The sequence below is a fragment of the Tachypleus tridentatus genome, chromosome 8 (genome assembly GCF_004210375.1).
Source record: "Tachypleus tridentatus isolate NWPU-2018 chromosome 8, ASM421037v1, whole genome shotgun sequence".
In the NCBI taxonomy this organism is placed as follows: Eukaryota; Metazoa; Arthropoda; class Merostomata; order Xiphosura; family Limulidae; genus Tachypleus; species Tachypleus tridentatus.
The window spans coordinates 147,128,893-147,151,161 of record NC_134832.1 but is presented as its reverse complement, the minus strand read 5'-3'; the positions used below and the strand labels follow the sequence as shown (position 1 = coordinate 147,151,161).

The window sequence follows — 22,269 nt, the reverse complement described above, 5'->3', positions numbered from 1 at the left end:
TTATATCTGGATTTTATCTGGTTCTTGGCAAGAAGATCAGATTTCTTTCATTGAGTAGTTTTCCTGTTAGCTTGCTCCATATGTCTTTCAGTGGAAGTGTATCAGTGCAAATGCAAAGTGTTCTACAGTTTGTCCATGACAACTATCTTGTGGTAGTTTTCCCTGTTTGGGGTTTTCCCTTCTACCCTCAGCAGTTGGGTTTGATTTTGTATTGGAAGTTATAATTTTCCTATACTAAGTATGTATTTCCAATAGGTACTTCCCTCCTGTCACACTTCCCACCCCTTCTCAGTGTTTGTCTTGTGCTAAATTTCGAAGTAAGTTTGGTAGTGGTGTAAAGAGGGTGTCAAGTGCATCATGTATGTCATGTTGTTGGTGGAGGAAAGCATGATCATTTATGAGACATGTTGAATCATTTGACACAGAGGTCAGCATTGGATGAGAATAGCTAATCTCATGAGATAAGGGAAGTACCTAACAGAAATACATTTTCAGTGTTAGGAAATTGTAACTTTTGTAAGAGGACTGTTCTAGAGAACATCTTTAAAGGTGAATTGATTGCTTCTGTTGTAGGGCTATAGACTGTTTAAAGTTTTGAAGAAATATTGGTTGTGGTTGAGTGATGGTTTAGTAGTTAGTGAGAGCATGCATATATATATATCATTTCATCAGTGAGCATCCATTATGCATTTTGTATTGGATGTTTTTTTCATAGTTTTACCTTGGATCTGAATTGCTATCACTAGTTTTCCCATTCTTTTTATTGTCCATTAATTGGTAATACCTTTCTTGAAGTAATGGTGATTTGTGAGTTTTAGTTAACCCTTAAACAATGGGAATGTTGTAAGTAGTAGCATCAATTGATGTTGGCTGCCATTTAAGGGTTAAAAAGGCTAACCAATGCATTGTAGTGGTTGATGTACCACAATAAACTTTTTGTTCGAGATTAAAATGTACACTTCACAAACAAAAGGATTATGTGAGGTCATTGTTGTTTGTATGTCAAATTTCAGCACCAAGACACAGCAGTTCTGTAGGAATGAGTACAGCCTGACAGGTTTGTGTAATCGTTCAGCGTGTCCTTTGGCTAACAGCCTATATGCCACAATTCGAGAAGAAAATGGTAAGTGTTCTGTATCTTTTGATTTTTTTTTATCTATTTATAATTCTTTTATTTGCTGTGTATGTAAGCATTTGGATGTTATAAATAATAATTGTAGCCACTTTCATGGTTAACATCCAGACAAACTTGTTACAAGCTTTGTGTCCAAAGTGTGTAAAGGGATTGCTTAGATATATTTTAAACTACATATATAGGTAAAGTGAATTAGACAAAAAATAAATTCAATTGGTAGAATCATGACATGCCTTGAATTTCATTAAATAATGTGATTTAACATAACCCAATGATATTGTGATATATATTATTTAATTAAGTAATGGGTAAATGAAGTTAATATGCAAGTGTTACTCTTTGTGGTCAGAACATCTAAATTACTTTGTCTTTTGTGATATAACTATACTTAAAAGATACTATTTTGAAGATTTAAATCAGTTGAGCTTACATTTGACTTGTATCTAGAAATTTTCAAACTAGCTTAAATAAAGGCACACCAGTGGAAAAGTGTTTGGCTTGAATGTTTTTTTGGCTTATGAAATGTTTAAGCTAGAAAGATTGTATTACAGAAGTGTTTTTGGTTATGGACGTGAATAAAAGTTTAACAGCAGTTTTGCTAACAGTTTAACAGTTAATTTTTTTGTTTTAAGTTAGTCTGAAATGGAATTTATCATAATTGTTAGTAAAGATTATTTTTATTAAGTTACATTTTATGATAGAACTGTATATGACAAAGTATATCAGTAGATCATAATTGTCAGTGACAGAAAGGAAAAATGTCTTGCTTTTATGATTTAAGGAATGTTAGATGTGGCCTATTTGTTAGTATATCAAACTACTAATTCAAAGGTCCAAGGTTTGTGCCATGAAATTCTGTTGAGCATATGTATTTTTGTACGAGGGACATTATAACTGTATGCCAATCATGCTATTAGGTCAAGAGTTGGTACATGATAAATGGAAGGTTCTGGTGACTAGTTGTCTTCAATCTGGTCAGCAGTTGAAAGTTGTGCATGAACTTTAAAGGGCATTGACCTTGATGTCTAACTAATGCATTGCATAATGTACCTTTCATATTTGGAATTACTAATTTATGATGTGTGGTTTTGAAAACTGTCATTATTGTACAGTAAACTTTGGAAAATATTTTAATTGTGAAATATATTTCAAGTAATTTATTTTATGCCATTTCATTCTATTTCTCTTACACGTATTTTGTCTGTGAAACTTCAAAACAGACACTTTACTGTTGATTTTGATAAAGTTTACTACTTGTATGTAGCTGTTTAAAATACAGAATTATCAGGTTGTTCAACTCCAGTGTTGCATTTGAATTAATAAAAAATAAATTAGTAATGAGGGTTCAAAAGTGAATGTTTGCAAATGTCAGGAACAACTAACATTTATTAGATTTTTGTTGAGAAAGAAATTGAAGCGAAACATTCATTTCACTTCAGGTGTTCCCTATGTTTTTGGAAAAAATTGGAACTTTTTTTTTGGTATAATATTTTCAAAAGTTGTTTACGTGTACAGTAAAACAAAACAAAACAAAACAATTTAGTTCCTTCACTGGAACATGTTAAATATTTAAGTGAAGTAAGGTGTGGTCAAAACATGTATTTAGTATATGACTTGATGTAATGAAATCAAAGTTGGCAGCCAAACTGGTACCTACACATTCAGTATTGATAATAATTTTACAGCAAATATACATCATTGGTTAACCAGATCTTGTTTTTTGTTCATCTTAGGGCATGGTCATGGATAAAACAAAATACAATGCCAAGCTAATTAATATTTGCTGTAAAATTATTTTCAGAGCTATCACCATGGCTACCAATTTTGGTTACATTTCTCTAGGTTTCATACACAATCCTTTGTTGGCTGTACCTTTTGTTTCACACCTTAATTGTTTTTGATTAGGTATCATGATTTTTTTTGTTAACATACACCAGCAAGCCACAACAAGAAAGAAAGTGATACTTTATAATCACGAATGTTAGCTTTAGTATCACAGCTTTATCATTTGGAGCAGACCTTTACTTTACAGAACCAATCAGATACTTTAAAATATGTGGTCGTAGTTTTCCTTTGTAAAATAGTGTTAATAACTTCCTTTGTAGTAATGCCACAACTCTTGTCATCAAGCTGTATGCACTCAGTACAACCATATGAAGCATCATTTATGTTAATTGCTGAAGCTAATTCAAATTATGCTAAACATTCTTTAAGTAGGAGAAGTTCATAAAAGTTGACATGAATAATAATTTTCCACTCGTACAATTTTTTTGTAAACTTGAGCTAGAAACTGTTAATTTAGTTTGCTTGGCCTAATCAGTACTTGTGTGTGTGTATATATACATCTTCATCTTCTTTCACTCAAAAGTTTTGCTACTCTAAATTGGCTGCCTTTAATCTGCATGACAGAAACTGAAAACAGTCCACTTTTAGTCTTAGGTGAAGCTGTAGTAAAAATGTTAGACTGACAGCTCATGTGGCTTTTTGTATAGGCATACACGAAATTTTGGTCAAATTTGAGCTGTTTTTGTTAAATAACTTTGTACATTTGATTTCTACATAGACCAAATTTAACACTTAATTATAGGTTGTAAATATCCAGCTGTGTAAGAAACTTGAAAAATATCCATGAAAGTTGAATCTTTTCATACTTTTAGTGTGAAGGGGAAAAAGGAAAACATTCTTTCAAAATTGGATATTTTGTCTTAATGCAGAGTGTGAGTCGAGTAGAACACTTTCATTGAAAATATGTAACAGTTTGTTTTGACCACTTCTGTTAAAAATAATAATGGTGTGTCTCCTGCATATTGTTTTTGCCACATGACACACTGCTTTGTGTCTTTATTAGCCAAAAGAAATTTATATTATAACTATGGAAGTTAATGTGTGTTTTTTGTTGGGATAATTCTGAAGTGAAAAATTAGAAACAGGTACCATGTACAATACTAAGTTAACTTATGCAAAGCAGTAGTTATATTCTACTGATTGTAAAATCAGTAACAAACCTTATTGTGATTGAACAACTGATAACAGAAACATGAGGACTAGGGTTTGGATTGAACATTGGTTCTGTTAGATAAAGGTCTTAGGTTCAAGCCCCAGTCTTTAACTTTCTTTTCACATTGAATTTTTTGAATCACAGTAATGTTTATTAGAAAGTTTACTTTGATTTTTGTTATGACTTAAGAATCAGTGATGGTACATTAAGAATCAGTGATGGTACATATGCTTACTGAGGACATTCTTAGGATTTTATTGTCATGTCCTTCAGGCATCTGTTACCTCTACATGAAGACCATTGAGCGTGCTGCCTTTCCAGCTCAACTGTGGGAGAAAGTCAGATTGTCTAAAAACTATGAAAAAGCCATGGAACAGATTGATGAACATCTCATTTACTGGCCTCGCTTTATTAAACACAAATGTAAGCAGAGATTCACAAAAATAACCCAGTATCTGATTCGAATGCGCAAACTTCAACTTAGAAGGCAGTAAGTATGTTGAAATGATTGTTACCTAACAGAATTTATGTTATTGTAATTTAAAAGAAATTTTCATTTTTAAAAAAATACAGAGGATTATTTATGTCGTACTGGTTCTTTATACGTAAATCAGTAATTTTGTTGATGACCACAGCCAATATAAAGTTGCAGTGGAGTGTCATGTATTACAACTACATTTTGATAGGTAGCATGATGCTTTTGGGAGAGATATGTAATGGCCCTTTCCAAAGTAGAATATTCATACAGAGAAGTGATTCAACTGGTAATGAATAATTTTCAAGATGGGAATATTCCCTCTACTCAAGATTGGGTCGGTCAGTTTCACCAACCACAACTTCTCTATACTTGTTTAAAGTATTTATAGGTTTAATACTTCTAACTTTCAATATAATGTGTATATTTTCACAAAATTTGTTAGTCTTTCAGCTAAAATTATGTCTTTCACACACACAAAATATTTTTAGTAAAGTATTTTTAATAAACTAAAATAAATATTTGTTCATGAATATATTGAGTATTTGTTTTGAGTAGTCCATGTGCAGATTAAAAATACTTTTCTTGATCTCAAAAATCTCGCATTTACTCTGTTTAATCTTTAAAGACTTCTGAATACATTGGAAACGTTTTTTTTGATAAAACCTTATACATTATCTGCTACTTTCTCCACTTTTATATTAGATCTGTCAATTTGACCGACCTAGTAACCACCAAAAAAAAAACTAACCAAAATTTAAATTTTTTCTTTCTAGAATGACTAGATTGTAACATGAAACTATGTTTATCCTAAGTAGCTTTAAGCTTGTAACAGTATATATCTATATATAATTAAACTTTATTGTTTTTTTACCCTTTGAACAGTGTCTATCTACTATTCTTACCATTATAAATGCACATCACTCAGGGAATGTGCAGCTTGTGTTATGCTGTTGAGTTACATTACCCACAAGCTGCTTGCATGTGTGCCTCATTATATTATTTATTTTACCTAATCTTAACTTGCCCAATAACATCCCTATTTCTATATATTTGAGGTACTTTTATAACAACATCAAAAGTAAGAAATAAAGTACCTCCCCAATCTTTTATTTTTCCTTGCTGTCACTTACCGATGACATTAACCCTACTTTAGTATTAATAGTTGTAATGCACTAAATAATTTTTATTTAGTTTAATAGCATACAAGAGAATATAGATTAATAACATGCAAAAAGTAGACAATTTCCCCTAACTGTCAAACATTTTCTGGTTTTCTAACTACAAAATAAGAGCTGTTTCAAATTGTTTCAAGCTAACCATTATCTTTCTTATGGGAATGAAGCTTGTACTCTGAGGGAAATTGATGCTTATCTGCTCAGAACAAAATGTTCTGCAATATGTTGTATGATAGATGAAAACCTTGGCTTTGTATTGGTTATAGGTAATATATAATTAAACTTAAGAGAGAACTGAGTTTGCGTGGCAGGAGGAGTCTGACTTTCTATTTGACAGCTGTGTAACAAAACTGAAAGCTATGAAAAGTACATTTTGTCTGAGCATTGGCAGTTGTATAATAAGTAATGTACGTTTACTTTTGTAGTTAGTGTATGGGTGGTGAATAAAATTGTAAAGAGAGGGTACCTAGAGAAGATGTCCCATTTATCACACGAGGGGAAATTCAGGATTTGTTTAAATATTGCCTTGTAGAATGAAAACTTAAAATTAATATACTGTTAAAGTATGGATTATGACCTAAGATTTTATGCTATTCTGATTGGTATAACACAAATAGAAAGTAGCTTAATAAAGTATTGAATATAAGACACTAAAATGTTATGTTATGAGCAGTAAAGGATATCTGTATTAATAGGGTTAATAACATTAAAAAAGAAATATTCTTTGACCTGGGGTATAGGACCATCCAGAAAAGCTTGCAAGAAGTTGTATTCCAGCTACAAACTGCAGTGTTTTGTAGCAAATTAAAATTCACGAACACAAATGTCAGTGGCAAAAGCCATTCATGTGTCCCAAGCAACAGTACACAATATAATCAGTGATGACAAGAAACCCCTTGTTGAGAAATTTATATGCAAAATGTTTGGGCTGAGAAAACACTTACATAGAAGAAACGCAACAGTCGTCAGGTTCACATATAAAAAAGTACACAATATAGTCAAGAAGAATCTCCATCTGGAGAAGTCACTCAAGTTAAGTATACATAAGTTAATTCCATGAAATATTTATTCAGCCATCACATATCTCATGTAGTTGGAGAATGAAATGGGTATTGACAGTTTGTCATACTGGTCAAGTTGCTTGATGTAGTCAGTGGATTTACATGCAATTTGACAGTTGAAACAGGCAGTGGGAAACCATTCGAGTTACAACATAATAGATAGAATATGAAAAGCATGAAGAAATCAGTTTTGTGCTTTGTACATGACAGTTCAACAGAAGAGCTTTTTTGAGTAGCAATTTTGCTGTAGAACTGTTGTCAAGATGAATGTCATCAGATAGAACATGGCTGTATATAGCAACATAGAATTACAATGTGTGGTGAGGCTCAAAAATCATTTTAATATAACATAATCCACTTATGTAACATATTTTATTGTACACTATGATGCCTATTTTGGTCACATTTTGATATTTTCAAGACTAAAAACTACATTCATTTGTATGCACTCTATGATGTTTCATTTCAACATACTTTACCAGACTTCTTGTTATTCTGTATTTTAATTTAAGTATGTTTTGCATAGAGAGAAGTAAGTTAAAAATGTGTAGGGATGTAATTCAAACAGTAATGTTATAATAATATAAAAATGCTTGTACCAGTATTGTAATGTATGACTTAAATAATAACATAACCACAGAAAATTGTTCTGTATGTTTATATCTGTTTTTGAACCATTTGCTTTCAGTTCCTTCGTTTCACTATATGTAAACATATTTCCAATTTAATATTTGTCAGCTGTTTCTTATTAAGAAATGTTTTTATAGTAATTAAACTGAACTCATACAGTGACTGTCATAATGGATCTACAAATAATTTTCATGTATTTTGCAATTATTATTGTATTATCTGTTATAAGCAAAATAAAAAAAAATTACTATATAAGAACTCATGGGGAAACAGATTTTGATAAATGTAAGACTATACGATCAGTATTTCTTTCTCACTTTTATCCAATCATCAACAAAGTAAAGAAAAAGTATATTAATGTTAGAAGTTATAAATACAGTCAATTATATGTTTGATTTTAAAATATATATCTGAATATATACATACATGATTATTCTCTGTTAGAATGTGAATTGTAAAATGCTGATGAACAGAAACTAATAAAAATTAATTTTTTTAAGGAAAAAGTTGGTCCCACTCCAAAGAAAAATAGAAAGAAGGGAACAACGTAGAGAAGAAAAGGCTTTGGTTGCAGCAAGGTTGGAAAGTGCAATTGAGAAAGAATTGTTAGAGAGATTACAGAAGGGAACTGTGAGTGTTTAGTAAACTTGTGTGTTGTGTTGAGAAAGAATTGTTAGAGAGATTACAGAAGGGAACTGTGAGTGTTTAGTAAACTTGTGTGTTGTGTTGAGAAAGAATTGTTAGAGAGATTACAGAAGGGAACTGTGAGTGTTTAGTAAACTTGTGTGTTGTGTTGAGAAAGAATTGTTAGAGAGATTACAGAAGGGAACTGTGAGTGTTTAGTAAACTTTGTGTGTTGTGTTGAGAAAGAGTTGTTAGAGAGATTACAGAAGGGAACTGTGAGTGTTTGGTAAACTTGTGTGTTGTGTTGAGAAAGAATTGTTAGAGATTACAGAAGGAACTGTGAGTGTTTAGTAAACTTGTGTGTTGTGTTGAGAAAGAGTTGTTAGAGAGATTACAGAAGGGAACTGTGAGTGTTTAGTAAACTGTGTGTTGTGTTGAGAAAGAGTTGTTAGAGAGATTACAGAAGGGAACTGTGAGTGTTTAGTAAACTTGTGTGTTGTGTTGAGAAAGTTATTAGAGATTACAGAAGGGAACTGTGAGTGTTTAGTAAACTTGTGTGTTGTGTTGAGAAAGAGTTGTTAGAGAGATTACAGAAGGGAACTGTGAGTGTTTAGTAAACTTGTGTGTTGTGTTGAGAAAGAGTTGTTAGAGAGATTACAGAAGGGAACTGTGAGTGTTTAGTAAACTTGTGTGTTGTGTTGAGAAAGAATTGTTAGAGAGATTACAGAAGGAACTGTGAGTGTTTAGTAAACTGTGTGTTGAGAAAGAATTGTTAGAGAGATTACAGAAGGAACTGTGAGTGTTTAGTAAACTTGTGTGTTGAGAAAAGTTGTTGTTGAAGGAAGTGAAAGTTGTTGTTGTGTTGAGATTAGAGAGATTACAGAAGGAACTGTGAGTGTTTAGTAAACTTGTGTGTTGTGTTGAGAAAGAGTTGTTAGAGAGATTACAGAAGGAACTGTGAGTGTTTAGTAAACTGTGTGTTGTGTTGAGAAAGAGTTGTTAGAGAGATTACAGAAGGAACTGTGAGTGTTTAGTAAACTTGTGTGTTGTGTTGAGAAAGAGTTGTTAGAGAGATTACAGAAGGAACTGAACTGTGAGTGTTTAGTAAACTTGTGTGTTGTGAAAAGATTGTTAGAGAGATTACAGAAGGAACTGTGAGTGTTTAGTAAACTTGTGTGTTGTGTTGAGAAAGAGTTGTTAGAGAGATTACAGAAGGGAACTGTGAGTGTTTAGTAAACTTGTGTGTTGTGTTGAGAAAGAGTTGTTAGAGAGATTACAGAAGGAACTGTGAGTGTTTAGTAAACTTGTGTGTTGTGTTGAGAAAGAGTTAGAGAGATTACAGAAGGAACTGTGAGTGTTTAGTAAACTTGTGTTGTGTTGTTGAAAGAGTTGTTAGAGAGATTACAGAAGGGAACTGTGAGTGTTTAGTAAACTTGTGTGTTGTGTTGAGAAAGAGTTGTTAGAGAGATTACAGAAGGGAACTGTGAGTGTTTAGTAAACTTGTGTGTTGTGTTGAGAAAGAGTTGTTAGAGAGATTACAGAAGGGAACTGTGAGTGTTTAGTAAACTTGTGTGTTGTGTTGAGAAAGAATTGTTAGAGAGATTACAGAAGGAACTGTGAGTGTTTAGTAAACTTGTGTGTTGTGTTGAGAAAGAGTTGTTAGAGAGATTACAGAAGGGAACTGTGAGTGTTTAGTAAACTTGTGTGTTGTGTTGAGAAAGAGTTGTTAGAGAGATTACAGAAGGGAACTGTGAGTGTTTAGTAAACTTGTGTGTTGTGTTGAGAAAGAGTTGTTAGAGAGATTACAGAAGGAACTGTGAGTGTTTAGTAAACTTGTGTGTTGTGTTGAGAAAGAATTGTTAGAGAGATTACAGAAGGAACTGTGAGTGTTTAGTAAACTGTGAGTGTTTGTGTGTTGTGTTGAGAAAGAGTTGTTAGAGAGATTACAGAAGGAACTGTGAGTGTTTAGTAAACTTGTGTGTTGTGTTGAGAAAGAGTTGTTAGAGAGATTACAGAAGGAACTGTGAGTGTTTAGTAAACTGTGTGTTGTGTTGAGAAAGAGTTGTTAGAGAGATTACAGAAGGAACTGTGAGTGTTTAGTAAACTTGTGTGTTGTGTTGAGAAAGAATTGTTAGAGAGATTACAGAAGGAACTGTGAGTGTTTAGTAAACTTGTGTGTTGTGTTGAGAAAGAATTGTTAGAGAGATTACAGAAGGAACTGTGAGTGTTTAGTAAACTTGTGTGTTGTGTTGAGAAAGAGTTGTTAATTGAGAGATTACAGAAGGAACTGTGAGTGTTTAGTAAACTTGTGTGTTGTGTTGAGAAAGAATTGTTAGAGAGATTACAGAAGGAACTGTGAGTGTTTAGTAAACTGTGTGTTGTGTTGAGAAAGAGTTGTTAGAGAGATTACAGAAGGAACTGTGAGTGTTTAGTAAACTTGTGTGTTGTGTTGAGAAAGAGTTGTTAGAGAGATTACAGAAGGAACTGTGAGTGTTTAGTAAACCTGTGTGTTGTGTTGAGAAAGAGTTGTTAGAGAGATTACAGAAGGAACTGTGAGTGTTTAGTAAACTTGTGTGTTGTGTTGAGAAAGAAGTTGTTAGAGAGATTACAGAAGGAACTGTGAGTGTTTAGTAAACTTGTGTGTTGTGTTGAGAAAGAATTGTTAGAGAGATTACAGAAGGAACTGTGAGTGTTTAGTAAACTTGTGTGTTGTGTTGAGAAAGAGTTGTTAGAGAGATTACAGAAGGAACTGTGAGTGTTTAGTAAACTTGTGTGTTGTGTTGAGAAAGAGTTGTTAGAGAGATTACAGAAGGAACTGTGAGTGTTTAGTAAACTGTGTGTTGTGTTGAGAAAGAATTGTTAGAGAGATTACAGAAGGAACTGTGAGTGTTTAGTAAACCTGTGTGTGTTGTGTTGAAAGAATTGTTAGAGAGATTACAGAAGGAACTGTGAGTGTTTAGTAAACTGTGTGTTGTGTTGAGAAAGAGTTGAGAGATTACAGAAGGAACTGTGAGTGTTTAGTAAACTGTGTGTTGTGTTGAGAAAGAGTTGTTAGAGAGATTACAGAAGGAACTGTGAGTGTTTAGTAAACTTGTGTGTTGTGTTGAGAAAGAGTTGTTAGAGAGATTACAGAAGGAACTGTGAGTGTTTAGTAAACTTGTGTGTTGTGTTGAGAAAGAAGTTGTTAGAGAGATTACAGAAGGAACTGTGAGTGTTTAGTAAACTTGTGTGTTGTGTTGAGAAAGAGTTGTTAGAGAGATTACAGAAGGAACTGTGAGTGTTTAGTAAACCTGTGTGTTGTGTTGAGAAAGAGTTGTTAGAGAGATTACAGAAGGGAACTGTGAGTGTTTAGTAAACTTGTGTGTTGTGTTGAGAAAGAGTTGTTAGAGAGATTACAGAAGGGAACTGTGAGTGTTTAGTAAACTTGTGTGTTGTGTTGAGAAAGAGTTGTTAGAGAGATTACAGAAGGAACTGTGAGTGTTTAGTAAACCTTGTGTGTTGTGTTGAGAAAGAGTTGTTAGAGAGATTACAGAAGGAACTGTGAGTGTTTAGTAAACTTGTGTGTTGTGTTGAGAAAGAGTTGTTAGAGAGATTACAGAAGGGAACTGTGAGTGTTTAGTAAACTTGTGTGTTGTGTTGAGAAAGAGTTGTTAGAGAGATTACAGAAGGGAACTGTGAGTGTTTAGTAAACTTGTGTGTTGTGTTGAGAAAGAGTTGTTAGAGAGATTACAGAAGGAACTGTGAGTGTTTAGTAAACTTGTGTGTTGTGTTGAGAAAGAGTTGTTAGAGAGATTACAGAAGGAACTGTGAGTGTTTAGTAAACTGTGTGTTGTGTTGAGAAAGAGTTGTTAGAGAGATTACAGAAGGAACTGTGAGTGTTTAGTAAACCTGTGTGTTGTGTTGAGAAAGAGTTGTTAGAGAGATTACAGAAGGAACTGTGAGTGTTTAGTAAACTTGTGTGTTGTGTTGAGAAAGAGTTGTTAGAGAGATTACAGAAGGAACTGTGAGTGTTTAGTAAACTGTGTGTTGTGTTGAGAAAGAGTTGTTAGAGAGATTACAGAAGGAACTGTGAGTGTTTAGTAAACTGTGTGTTGTGTTGAGAAAGAGTTGTTAGAGAGATTACAGAAGGAACTGTGAGTGTTTAGTAAACCTGTGTGTTGTGTTGAGAAAGAGTTGTTAGAGAGATTACAGAAGGGAACTGTGAGTGTTTAGTAAACTTGTGTGTTGTGTTGAGAAAGAGTTGTTAGAGAGATTACAGAAGGGAACTGTGAGTGTTTAGTAAACTTGTGTGTTGTGTTGAGAAAGAGTTGTTAGAGAGATTACAGAAGGGAACTGTGAGTGTTTAGTAAACTTGTGTGTTGTGTTGAGAAAGAGTTGTTAGAGAGATTACAGAAGGAACTGTGAGTGTTTAGTAAACTGTGTGTTGTGTTGAGAAAGAGTTGTTAGAGAGATTACAGAAGGAACTGTGAGTGTTTAGTAAACTTGTGTGTTGTGTTGAGAAAGAGTTGTTAGAGAGATTACAGAAGGGAACTGTGAGTGTTTAGTAAACTTGTGTGTTGTGTTGAGAAAGAGTTGTTAGAGAGATTACAGAAGGGAACTGTGAGTGTTTAGTAAACTTGTGTGTTGTGTTGAGAAAGAGTTGTTAGAGAGATTACAGAAGGGAACTGTGAGTGTTTAGTAAACTTGTGTGTTGTGTTGAGAAAGAGTTGTTAGAGAGATTACAGAAGGGAACTGTGAGTGTTTAGTAAACTTGTGTGTTGTGTTGAGAAAGAGTTGTTAGAGAGATTACAGAAGGGAACTGTGAGTGTTTAGTAAACTTGTGTGTTGTGTTGAGAAAGAATTGTTAGAGAGATTACAGAAGGAACTGTGAGTGTTTAGTAAACTTGTGTGTTGTGTTGAGAAAGAGTTGTTAGAGAGATTACAGAAGGAACTGTGAGTGTTTAGTAAACTTGTGTGTTGTGTTGAGAAAGAAGTTGTTAGAGAGATTACAGAAGGAACTGTGAGTGTTTAGTAAACTTGTGTGTTGTGTTGAGAAAGAGTTGTTAGAGAGATTACAGAAGGAACTGTGAGTGTTTAGTAAACTTGTGTGTTGTGTTGAGAAAGAGTTGTTAGAGATTACAGAAGGAACTGTGAGTGTTTAGTAAACTGTGTGTTGTGAGAAAGAGTTGTTAGAGAGATTACAGAAGGAACTGTGAGTGTTTAGTTGTGTTGAGAAAGAGTTGTTAGAGAGATTACAGAAGGAACTGTGAGTGTTTTAAACTTTGTGTGTTGTGTTGAGAGATAGAGAGATTACAGAAGGAACTGTGAGTGTTTAGTAAACCTGTGTGTTGTGTTGAGAAAGAATTGTTAGAGAGATTACAGAAGGAACTGTGAGTGTTTAGAGAGTAGGAACTGAGTGTTTGTGTTGTGTTGAGAAAGAATTGTTAGAGAGATTACAGAAGGAACTGTGAGTGTTTAGTAAACTTGTGTGTTGTGTTGAGAAAGAATTGTTAGAGAGATTACAGAAGGAACTGTGAGTGTTTAGTAAACTTGTTGTTGTGTTGAGAAGAGATTGTTAGAGAGATTACAGAAGGAACTGTGAGTGTTTAGTAAACTTGTGTGTTGTGTTGAGAAAGAATTGTTAGAGAGATTACAGAAGGAACTGTGAGTGTTTAGTAAACTTGTGTGTTGTGTTGAGAAAGAGTTGTTAGAGAGATTACAGAAGGAACTGTGAGTGTTTAGTAAACTTGTGTGTTGTGTTGAGAAAGAATTGTTAGAGAGATTACAGAAGGAACTGTGAGTGTTTAGTAAACTTGTGTGTTGTGTTGAGAAAGAATTGTTAGAGAGATTACAGAAGGAACTGTGAGTGTTTAGTAAACTTGTGTGTTGTGTTGAGAAAGAGTTGTTAGAGAGATTACAGAAGGAACTGTGAGTGTTTAGTAAACTTGTGTGTTGTGTTGAGAAAGAGTTGTTAGAGAGATTACAGAAGGAACTGTGAGTGTTTAGTAAACTTGTGTGTTGTGTTGAGAAAGAGTTGTTAGAGAGATTACAGAAGGAACTGTGAGTGTTTAGTAAACTTGTGTGTTGTGTTGAGAAAGAGTTGTTAGAGAGATTACAGAAGGAACTGTGAGTGTTTAGTAAACTTGTGTGTTGTGTTGAGAAAGAGTTGTTAGAGAGATTACAGAAGGAACTGTGAGTGTTTAGTAAACTGTGTGTTGTGTTGAGAAAGAGTTGTTAGAGAGATTACAGAAGGAACTGTGAGTGTTTAGTAAACTTGTGTGTTGTGTTGAGAAAGAGTTGTTAGAGAGATTACAGAAGGAACTGTGAGTGTTTAGTAAACTGTGTGTTGTGTTGAGAAAGAGTTGTTAGAGAGATTACAGAAGGAACTGTGAGTGTTTAGTAAACTTGTGTGTTGTGTTGAGAAAGAATTGTTAGAGAGATTACAGAAGGAACTGTGAGTGTTTAGTAAACTTGTGTGTTGTGTTGAGAAAGAATTGTTAGAGAGATTACAGAAGGAACTGTGAGTGTTTAGTAAACTACAGAAGGAACTGTGAGTGTGTGTGTGTGTTGAGAAAGAATTGTTAGAGAGATTACAGAAGGAACTGTGAGTGTTTAGTAAACTTGTGTGTTGTGTTGAGAAAGAATTGTTAGAGAGATTACAGAAGGAACTGTGAGTGTTTAGTAAACTTGTGTGTTGTGTTGAGAAAGAATTGTTAGAGAGATTACAGAAGGAACTGTGAGTGTTTAGTAAACTTGTGTGTTGTGTTGAGAAAGAATTGTTAGAGAGATTACAGAAGGAACTGTGAGTGTTTAGTAAACTTGTGTGTTGTGTTGAGAAAGAGTTGTTAGAGAGATTACAGAAGGAACTGTGAGTGTTTAGTAAACTTGTGTGTTGTGTTGAGAAAGAATTGTTAGAGAGATTACAGAAGGAACTGTGAGTGTTTAGTAAACTTGTGTTGTGTGTTGTGTTTGTTTAGTAAAGAAAGAATTGTTAGAGAGATTACAGAAGGAACTGTGAGTGTTTAGTAAACTTGTGTGTTGTGTTGAGAAAGAATTGTTAGAGAGATTACAGAAGGAACTGTGAGTGTTTAGTAAACTTGTGTGTTGTGTTGAGAAAGAATTGTTAGAGAGATTACAGAAGGAACTGTGAGTGTTTAGTAAACTTGTGTGTTGTGTTGAGAAAGAATTGTTAGAGAGATTACAGAAGGAACTGTGAGTGTTTAGTAAACTTGTGTGTTGTGTTGAGAAAGAGTTGTTAGAGAGATTACAGAAGGAACTGTGAAGTAAAATTGTTAGAGAGATTACAGAAGGAACTGTGAGTGTTTAGTAAACTTGTGTGTTGTGTTGAGAAAGAATTGTTAGAGAGATTACAGAAGGAACTGTGAGTGTTTAGTAAACTTGTGTGTTGTGTTGAGAAAGAATTGTTAGAGAGATTACAGAAGGAACTGTGAGTGTTTAGTAAACTTGTGTGTTGTGTTGAGAAAGAATTGTTAGAGAGATTACAGAAGGAACTGTGAGTGTTTAGTAAACTGTTTGTGTTGTGTTGAGAAAGAGTTGTTAGAGAGATTACAGAAGGAACTGTGAGTGTTTAGTAAACTTGTGTGTTGTGTTGAGAAAGAGTTGTTAGAGAGATTACAGAAGGGAACTGTGAGTGTTTAGTAAACTTGTGTGTTGTGTTGAGAAAGAGTTGTTAGAGAGATTACAGAAGGGAACTGTGAGTGTTTAGTAAACTTGTGTGTTGTGTTGAGAAAGAGTTGTTAGAGAGATTACAGAAGGGAACTGTGAGTGTTTAGTAAACTTGTGTGTTGTGTTGAGAAAGAGTTGTTAGAGAGATTACAGAAGGGAACTGTGAGTGTTTAGTAAACTTGTGTGTTGTGTTGAGAAAGAATTGTTAGAGAGATTACAGAAGGGAACTGTGAGTGTTTAGTAAACTTGTGTGTTGTGTTGAGAAAGAGTTGTTAGAGAGATTACAGAAGGGAACTGTGAGTGTTTAGTAAACTTGTGTGTTGTGTTTACAAGTGGAAATAGGTGTACAAGGGTGACACATCAAATTATTTGTTAAATTGTTTACATTTGTTAAGTTTCGTAATTAATGTTGGAACTGCTCTAGACTCAAAGGTTTTAGTATTAAACATTAATTAATATTCATGAATAGTATTTAATTTAACTGCTGTTGTATAAATCATGAATGTATTTTTAATGTTAAACCAATATAAATTTTAATTGCATAACCACTGGGGCCTAAGAAGTGATTTTAACTATGGGGAATGATTTTTTGTCAACACTAGTTTAGGCCTTATCCGAATTTTTTCTATTTATATAACATTTTATTACCCTCGATAAAAACATTATGTGAATGTTTGAAGCGAAAAATATGAAATATTCTAATACTTTAAATGTAAAGATATTCTTAGTGACAGAGGTAACATTTTATAAATTTTACTATTACTCTATTTAAATGTCATGTTCAGGGCATGTTATGATACCAGAGCAAGGAAATCATTGTGCATAGAAATGTTATATATTAACTTGACAAATAGTACCTTCTACAAAATAGATTTTACACACAAGAATTATCAGAAACTTCATCAAAATATTTTGTAAAGAGAGGCCAATGATTGAATTTTTTTACCACCAAATTACATTTTAGTTTTGTACAGTTTTTACTTTCCATTCATCTATGCTATTTTTCATTAGTGTAGAAACGGATACTCCCTTTACTGGGTATTTGTTTTGTGTGTGAATATGCTACATAACATTTGAACTTTTTTATCAATGTGAAAACAGATCCTCCATGCACTGAGTAACAAGTCTTACTGGATATTTCTTTATGAGAATTGTTATTTACTTAAGTTTCAATATCATCGGTGTAGATGTAGCAGCATCTGGCTTGCCTTGTTAAACATAATGATGCAAGGGTTGGCCTAAGTGTACCGATAATTTGATCTAAAAAATCAAATTTATTTTTAAAATGGTAGATCTTAATAATCGGTCAAAATATAATTATGTAAAATGGACTTTTTCAAATATGAATTAAAAACTACTTACCTTATGGGGCACCAGATATGGACCAACAGTATTGTTAGGCCTATCATGCATTTATATCTATATTTCTAGACATTTGTTATAACAGTTCTATTTAATACCTTAAAACATCTTAAAATGTTAAGTGTTTATTCATAGCTATGTAATTGTGTGTTGAAACCTATTTTAAAATAAAAATATTGTTTCAAGGATATGATTTCAGAGATCCAACAATTTGCCATTTGGTAGAAGTTCAGTTGTAGAAGGTCTACTAGTTTAGGACTGGTCCGCTTTCATGGTGACTCGTGTTCTTTTTAGATTACTCATTTTTGTACTGCCCTATTCATAGTGTGACTCGGTCCTTGTTATGCTATTCAGTTCAATCCTGGCCTACAATCAGGGTGACTCAAGCTCTTGTTAGAATTTAAACAAGTCCAAAGTTTCCAGTATTCTTATAGTAAGAGTTGATTGAGAATTGTACATTGATTCAATTTATTATTTATGATGAGATGTGGATAGCCCAATCCTCATGATGGTTGGTATGGACATTAAAACTGTAATTAAAATAAAGTACATAAGGACATTTCAACCTTCTTAGGTCATCTTCAGGTTAACCAGAATACATTTTTACTTAAGTGGGTTTCTCATCATCATGGATAGCCTAATCATTTCAGTACTGGTCCATCGTTAGGTCAGTAATGGTCCACTGTCATATTGCAATATTGTTAACCCAGTCATTTCAGTACTGTCTCACTACATATTGGTATGTTGTCAGCCCAGTCTCCTCAGTACTGGCCCTCTGTCGTAGTGAGACATTGTTAATTAACCCATTCTGGTTTATTCTAGCCCATTGCTAAGGTAAGAAATGGATGATCATCTGAAAACTTCCAGAAATTATAAAAAGTAATCAGACTTTGAACAGTAATACATACACATCTCCTGGGAGTTCTTTATTACTGAATCTTTGACAGTTTGGTGTTTTACCTGTGCAGTTTTACTGTTAGTCTGTTTCTTTGTGATGTGTTGTCAAATTCCAAGTCAGTGTTATACAAAACATATAGAATTAATTATGAGAAATTTTTATGTAGAACTAATGTTAATTTTTAATATTTCTGTAACTTTATTTAACAACCATTTAATTTTTTTTTACTTAGTATGGGGACATTTACAACTTCCCTCAACATGCTTTTGACAAAGCTCTGAATGAAGAAGAGGAAAGTGAAGCAGAGAGAGGAGAGGAAGAAGAGATGGAACAGGAAGAAGAGGTACTGGTAATTACAGTTTCCTTGTATTTCTACATGTATGGTATTTTGACTTACCATATAAATGAGTACAGATATTAACATGCAAATACAAATCTGGAGTTGAAATAGGTTACATCTCATAACATCGTTCATTTTTTTTCTATTAACCTTTCACTCCTGTGTGATTAGCATTACAGGAATTGCATTGACACAGCATGTGTTCATTTATGTTATATCCAAGAATACAAAGATGACGTTTACAAAAAGACCTGCTTTGGATGTGTTCTTGTGGACCAATAATTTGTAAAACACATCACTTTTCAGTTATTATGTATTATATATGTACATACATTTGCTACTTACAAATATGTTTCTAAACTTGTTTTTCTTAAAACATAGAACAATAAAAAAGTGTAGCAAACAATTCTCTTCTAGTTACGAACTTACCATTCATATACCGCTTGTTGTAGGATGCTAAGCCTTATCAACTTTCACATATGGAGAATGTGAAATGATCTTTTTTAGGTTTTATGTAAACATCTGAATAAATTACTATATCAATACAATTCCACTGTCATTTATCAAGCTTAGTAATTAAGCTGTTTTGGGTCTAAAAGAACATGAAATTTGAAGCTTAATGAAGTCTTGCCACCTGCATACTTTAAAAAAGCTGAGAAAGTCACTAATGGGACATCTTGAGCTATCGATTGGTTATTCACTTGTCACAGACAGAAGTAGGTGAATGTAAGCATTTCCAAAAATTGAAAGAGGTCGGCAGGGCCACTGTGTTTGAGTCAGTAATACTTCAGCAAACAGTAAAAGATAAGAGGTTCTTATTTTATATTCTAGCTTGTCAATATTGGTAACTTGAGTTTCTAATTAGTAAGAAACTATAAACTTTGTATTTGGACATCACAAACATCTAATTTCAACATACAGAAAACAATTTTTGGGTGTGTTTTTATAGTATTTACTTTTAAATTAACTAATGTATAATACTAAAAGCTGAACTATAATATACAATTTGATACCAAACTGACTGGAATAAATTGATGAAATAAAAGTTCAATAAAATTTTGAATGCAAGTTAACAAATGCAATGACATGGCCTTTGACCCACATTAATAGGGTTAATAATGGCATTCAAAAAAGGACCATAATAATTTAATTGTGTCAGAGCTAATGCTAAGACTTAACTGAAGGGCTGAATACTAGGCATAATAGGTTAATATGCAAGCAAGAGCAACTTGGCTTCTGTTTGGAATGGGCAGATTGTATTTAAAAAGGATAGTGGCTGGCTTATTTGCAAGGCCTATTAACCCAACTATAAAGGTGCCTTTAAACTAGGACAAGACAGTGGATGTGACATAAATAATGAAGAATAGATGTAGAGAGATGTATAGTGTGGAAACAAGGTAGTTTTAATGGTAGGATAAACCATTAGTATTGTACTGCTTACAAGCATAAAAAATAAAATGGATCACTGGTCAGAACAGAGGATTTTGACATAGTGGGAAATAATGAAACCTTGCTAAATGTTCACATTTGAAAGGAATATTTTTTTCAGTGATAGTTCAGTAAAACTGACTGTTAAATAACAGAAGATTAAATGGGTAATTAATGTATAATCATTATACCATAGTTAGTTTATTGCTTATAGCTAAATTTAAGTGAGTGCTATGTGACAGTTCCAGTTGTACTGACTCCTTGATATGAAGAAAGAAGAGTGATCTTTTGCTGTGACATGAAGTGTCATTCCTCCTGAGTGGTTGGTATTTTCACCTTACTAGTGAAGAAGAGGTTGACATCTTGTCCACAAAGTTATACCAGGTTACTTACAGGGACTTCTTTTGAAGCTTGTTGAGGTTAACTCACTCATTGTCTGGAATATATAAGCAGATGATGTTCTTATCACTTAGTTGCCTTGCATTCTGCCATCCAAGTGCTCTGAAGTTTACATTGTTGTGCCTGTGAGTCAGTGATGTATTATGTTGGTGGTCTGTTTGCATTCAATGTACTCATCAATCCAGTTCCAGCTTGAATGTTCTACCAGCCTTATTTAGAATGTTGTTGTCCCATGAGACAATTAATGCTCAATTATCTCATTTACTGTGTGTGGTTTAGGTGATAGGTGTTTATGGTTTAAAATAGATATTATAAGGCTTTTTCTGCATCACTTTCTACCCAATTTCAAGATTTTTTTCATTTTAGACTGATTTCCCAGTGGGTGCTAGATGTTTATCCTATATGGGGGGCACTTAAGACCTAATGGTCTTATCTCAGTGGTGGCTGTATAGCATCAGTCCACCCAAGAATGTCTTAGGTAACTGATGTCTGTGAAGTTTAATGTTCCAGTTTAAAAGAATGGGTGGTTTTTAAACTGCAGGGCTCTAGTGAGGAACTATGGTTGCAAGCACAGTTGGTGTCCTGCAATGCTTCTCAAACACAGGAGGTGTAAAATAGCTTTAGAAGTGACTGAAGAACACGACAATTCTTACACACAGGTGTGTCATGTCTTATCAATCTTTTAATCACCAACAATGCAGAACATTTTCTGTTCTTCTTCCAGTTGAAACTTTTAATACATTAGTGACCTTTGTAGCTCTGGTTGACATGATGTGGTTAGTGAAGTTATCAGAGGTTACACCCAAGTATTTCATTATTACTTTTTTCCAGAGATAACAGTACCTGGAAAGAATGGTAATAGTTTTCCCCTGTAAACATGTCTGCCAAGGTTGATGACCATTCTTATGTTGTTGCACCATTTCCCCAATTGAACAGTTATTTTTGTTATTAGATGTTTGGAATAAGAACGTAAGGAAAATGTTTCAGTTATTACATTGATAACATGACTATTTAAGATATTCTCTTGATGCAAGAGTTGTTTTTGCATACAGTATTCAAATTCATGGAACGCTGTTGGCCTCATGTTATATCACAACATTCATACTTATTGTGTACTTAACTATCACTGGTAATTGGTTTTTTGAGCATGTAGAAAAAATTAAAAGACAGAATACAAGTAGTGTATCCATACAGTTGAATATGAACAAAACGTGGAAAAAAAAATCACACTTGTCTTGCTTTTAATGGTGGTATAATATATCTGAATTTGTTGCTTGAAATATTTTTGGGAAAGAAATATATTGTTCATGAGTGTACTTGACCTCTGTTTCACACATCCTGGGGTACTGTTTTTCTGGGGCATTCTGAAGAAAATAATAAAATGGATGAAAAATTTGTGGTGCTGATGGTATATTAGATCAAACATCAAAATTCCAAAGAAATGGGTGAAACGGGAGATGTAAGATACATTATACATCAAAGGCCAATGAAAGTTTGATGCAGTCACATTCCAGTCGTCCATCATTAGGTGAATCATATTAATTATGTGTGTGTGGATATGGTGAAATACCCATTTGTTAGAATCTGGAAAAATGTTTACTGAATGTGAAAACAACTCTACGTTTCTATTGCATCCAGTATGAATAGCTACAATCTGTGAACCATGGAGCATGTTTTTCATCAGTGTGATACTCTGTGAGGAATGGAATATAAGAAATACTTAGCATTATTTTGCTGGACCCATAATACAAATTAATTCATTTTTCTGGTAAGAGTTCTTTTATTTACATTCTTCAGGAAGGTTAGTAAATAATTTGATTATGAAAGACTAGTATAGGCCTTATTGTGTGGGCTTTCACCTAAGTCGACAAGAATGGATGTAGTGGACTGTTTGGTTTCACACTAATGGTATACAAATATAAATATTGTTGGCCCAGATCTTAAACATATTGGGGATCATGTTTAATGAAAAGATCAGAACACAGCCTTTGAGCTGTAATCAAATTGCTCGAAACATACATGAAAGCATATTTGCTGAAAAGCAGCAGTCCTTAGGCCAAGGGTGAACTACAAATA

At 33.4% G+C, this 22,269-nt stretch overlaps 1 protein-coding gene across 2 annotated transcripts in view; it reads left to right on the top strand.

The window, feature by feature from the left end:
* Positions 1 to 22,269, top strand: part of LOC143223719 (protein MAK16 homolog) — a 33,861-nt gene that overhangs the window by 11,035 nt on the left and 557 nt on the right. The window contains exons 3-6 of one of the 2 annotated variants that reach the window (XM_076452049.1): positions 1,014 to 1,123; positions 4,407 to 4,623; positions 7,978 to 8,107; positions 18,259 to 18,369. In XM_076452049.1, coding sequence (XP_076308164.1) covers positions 1,014 to 1,123; positions 4,407 to 4,623; positions 7,978 to 8,107; positions 18,259 to 18,369 — 568 coding nt within the window. Of the gene's footprint in view, positions 1 to 1,013; positions 1,124 to 4,406; positions 4,624 to 7,977; positions 8,108 to 18,258; positions 18,376 to 22,269 lie in introns of both variants that reach the window. The other variant, XM_076452048.1, reaches the window with a different exon arrangement.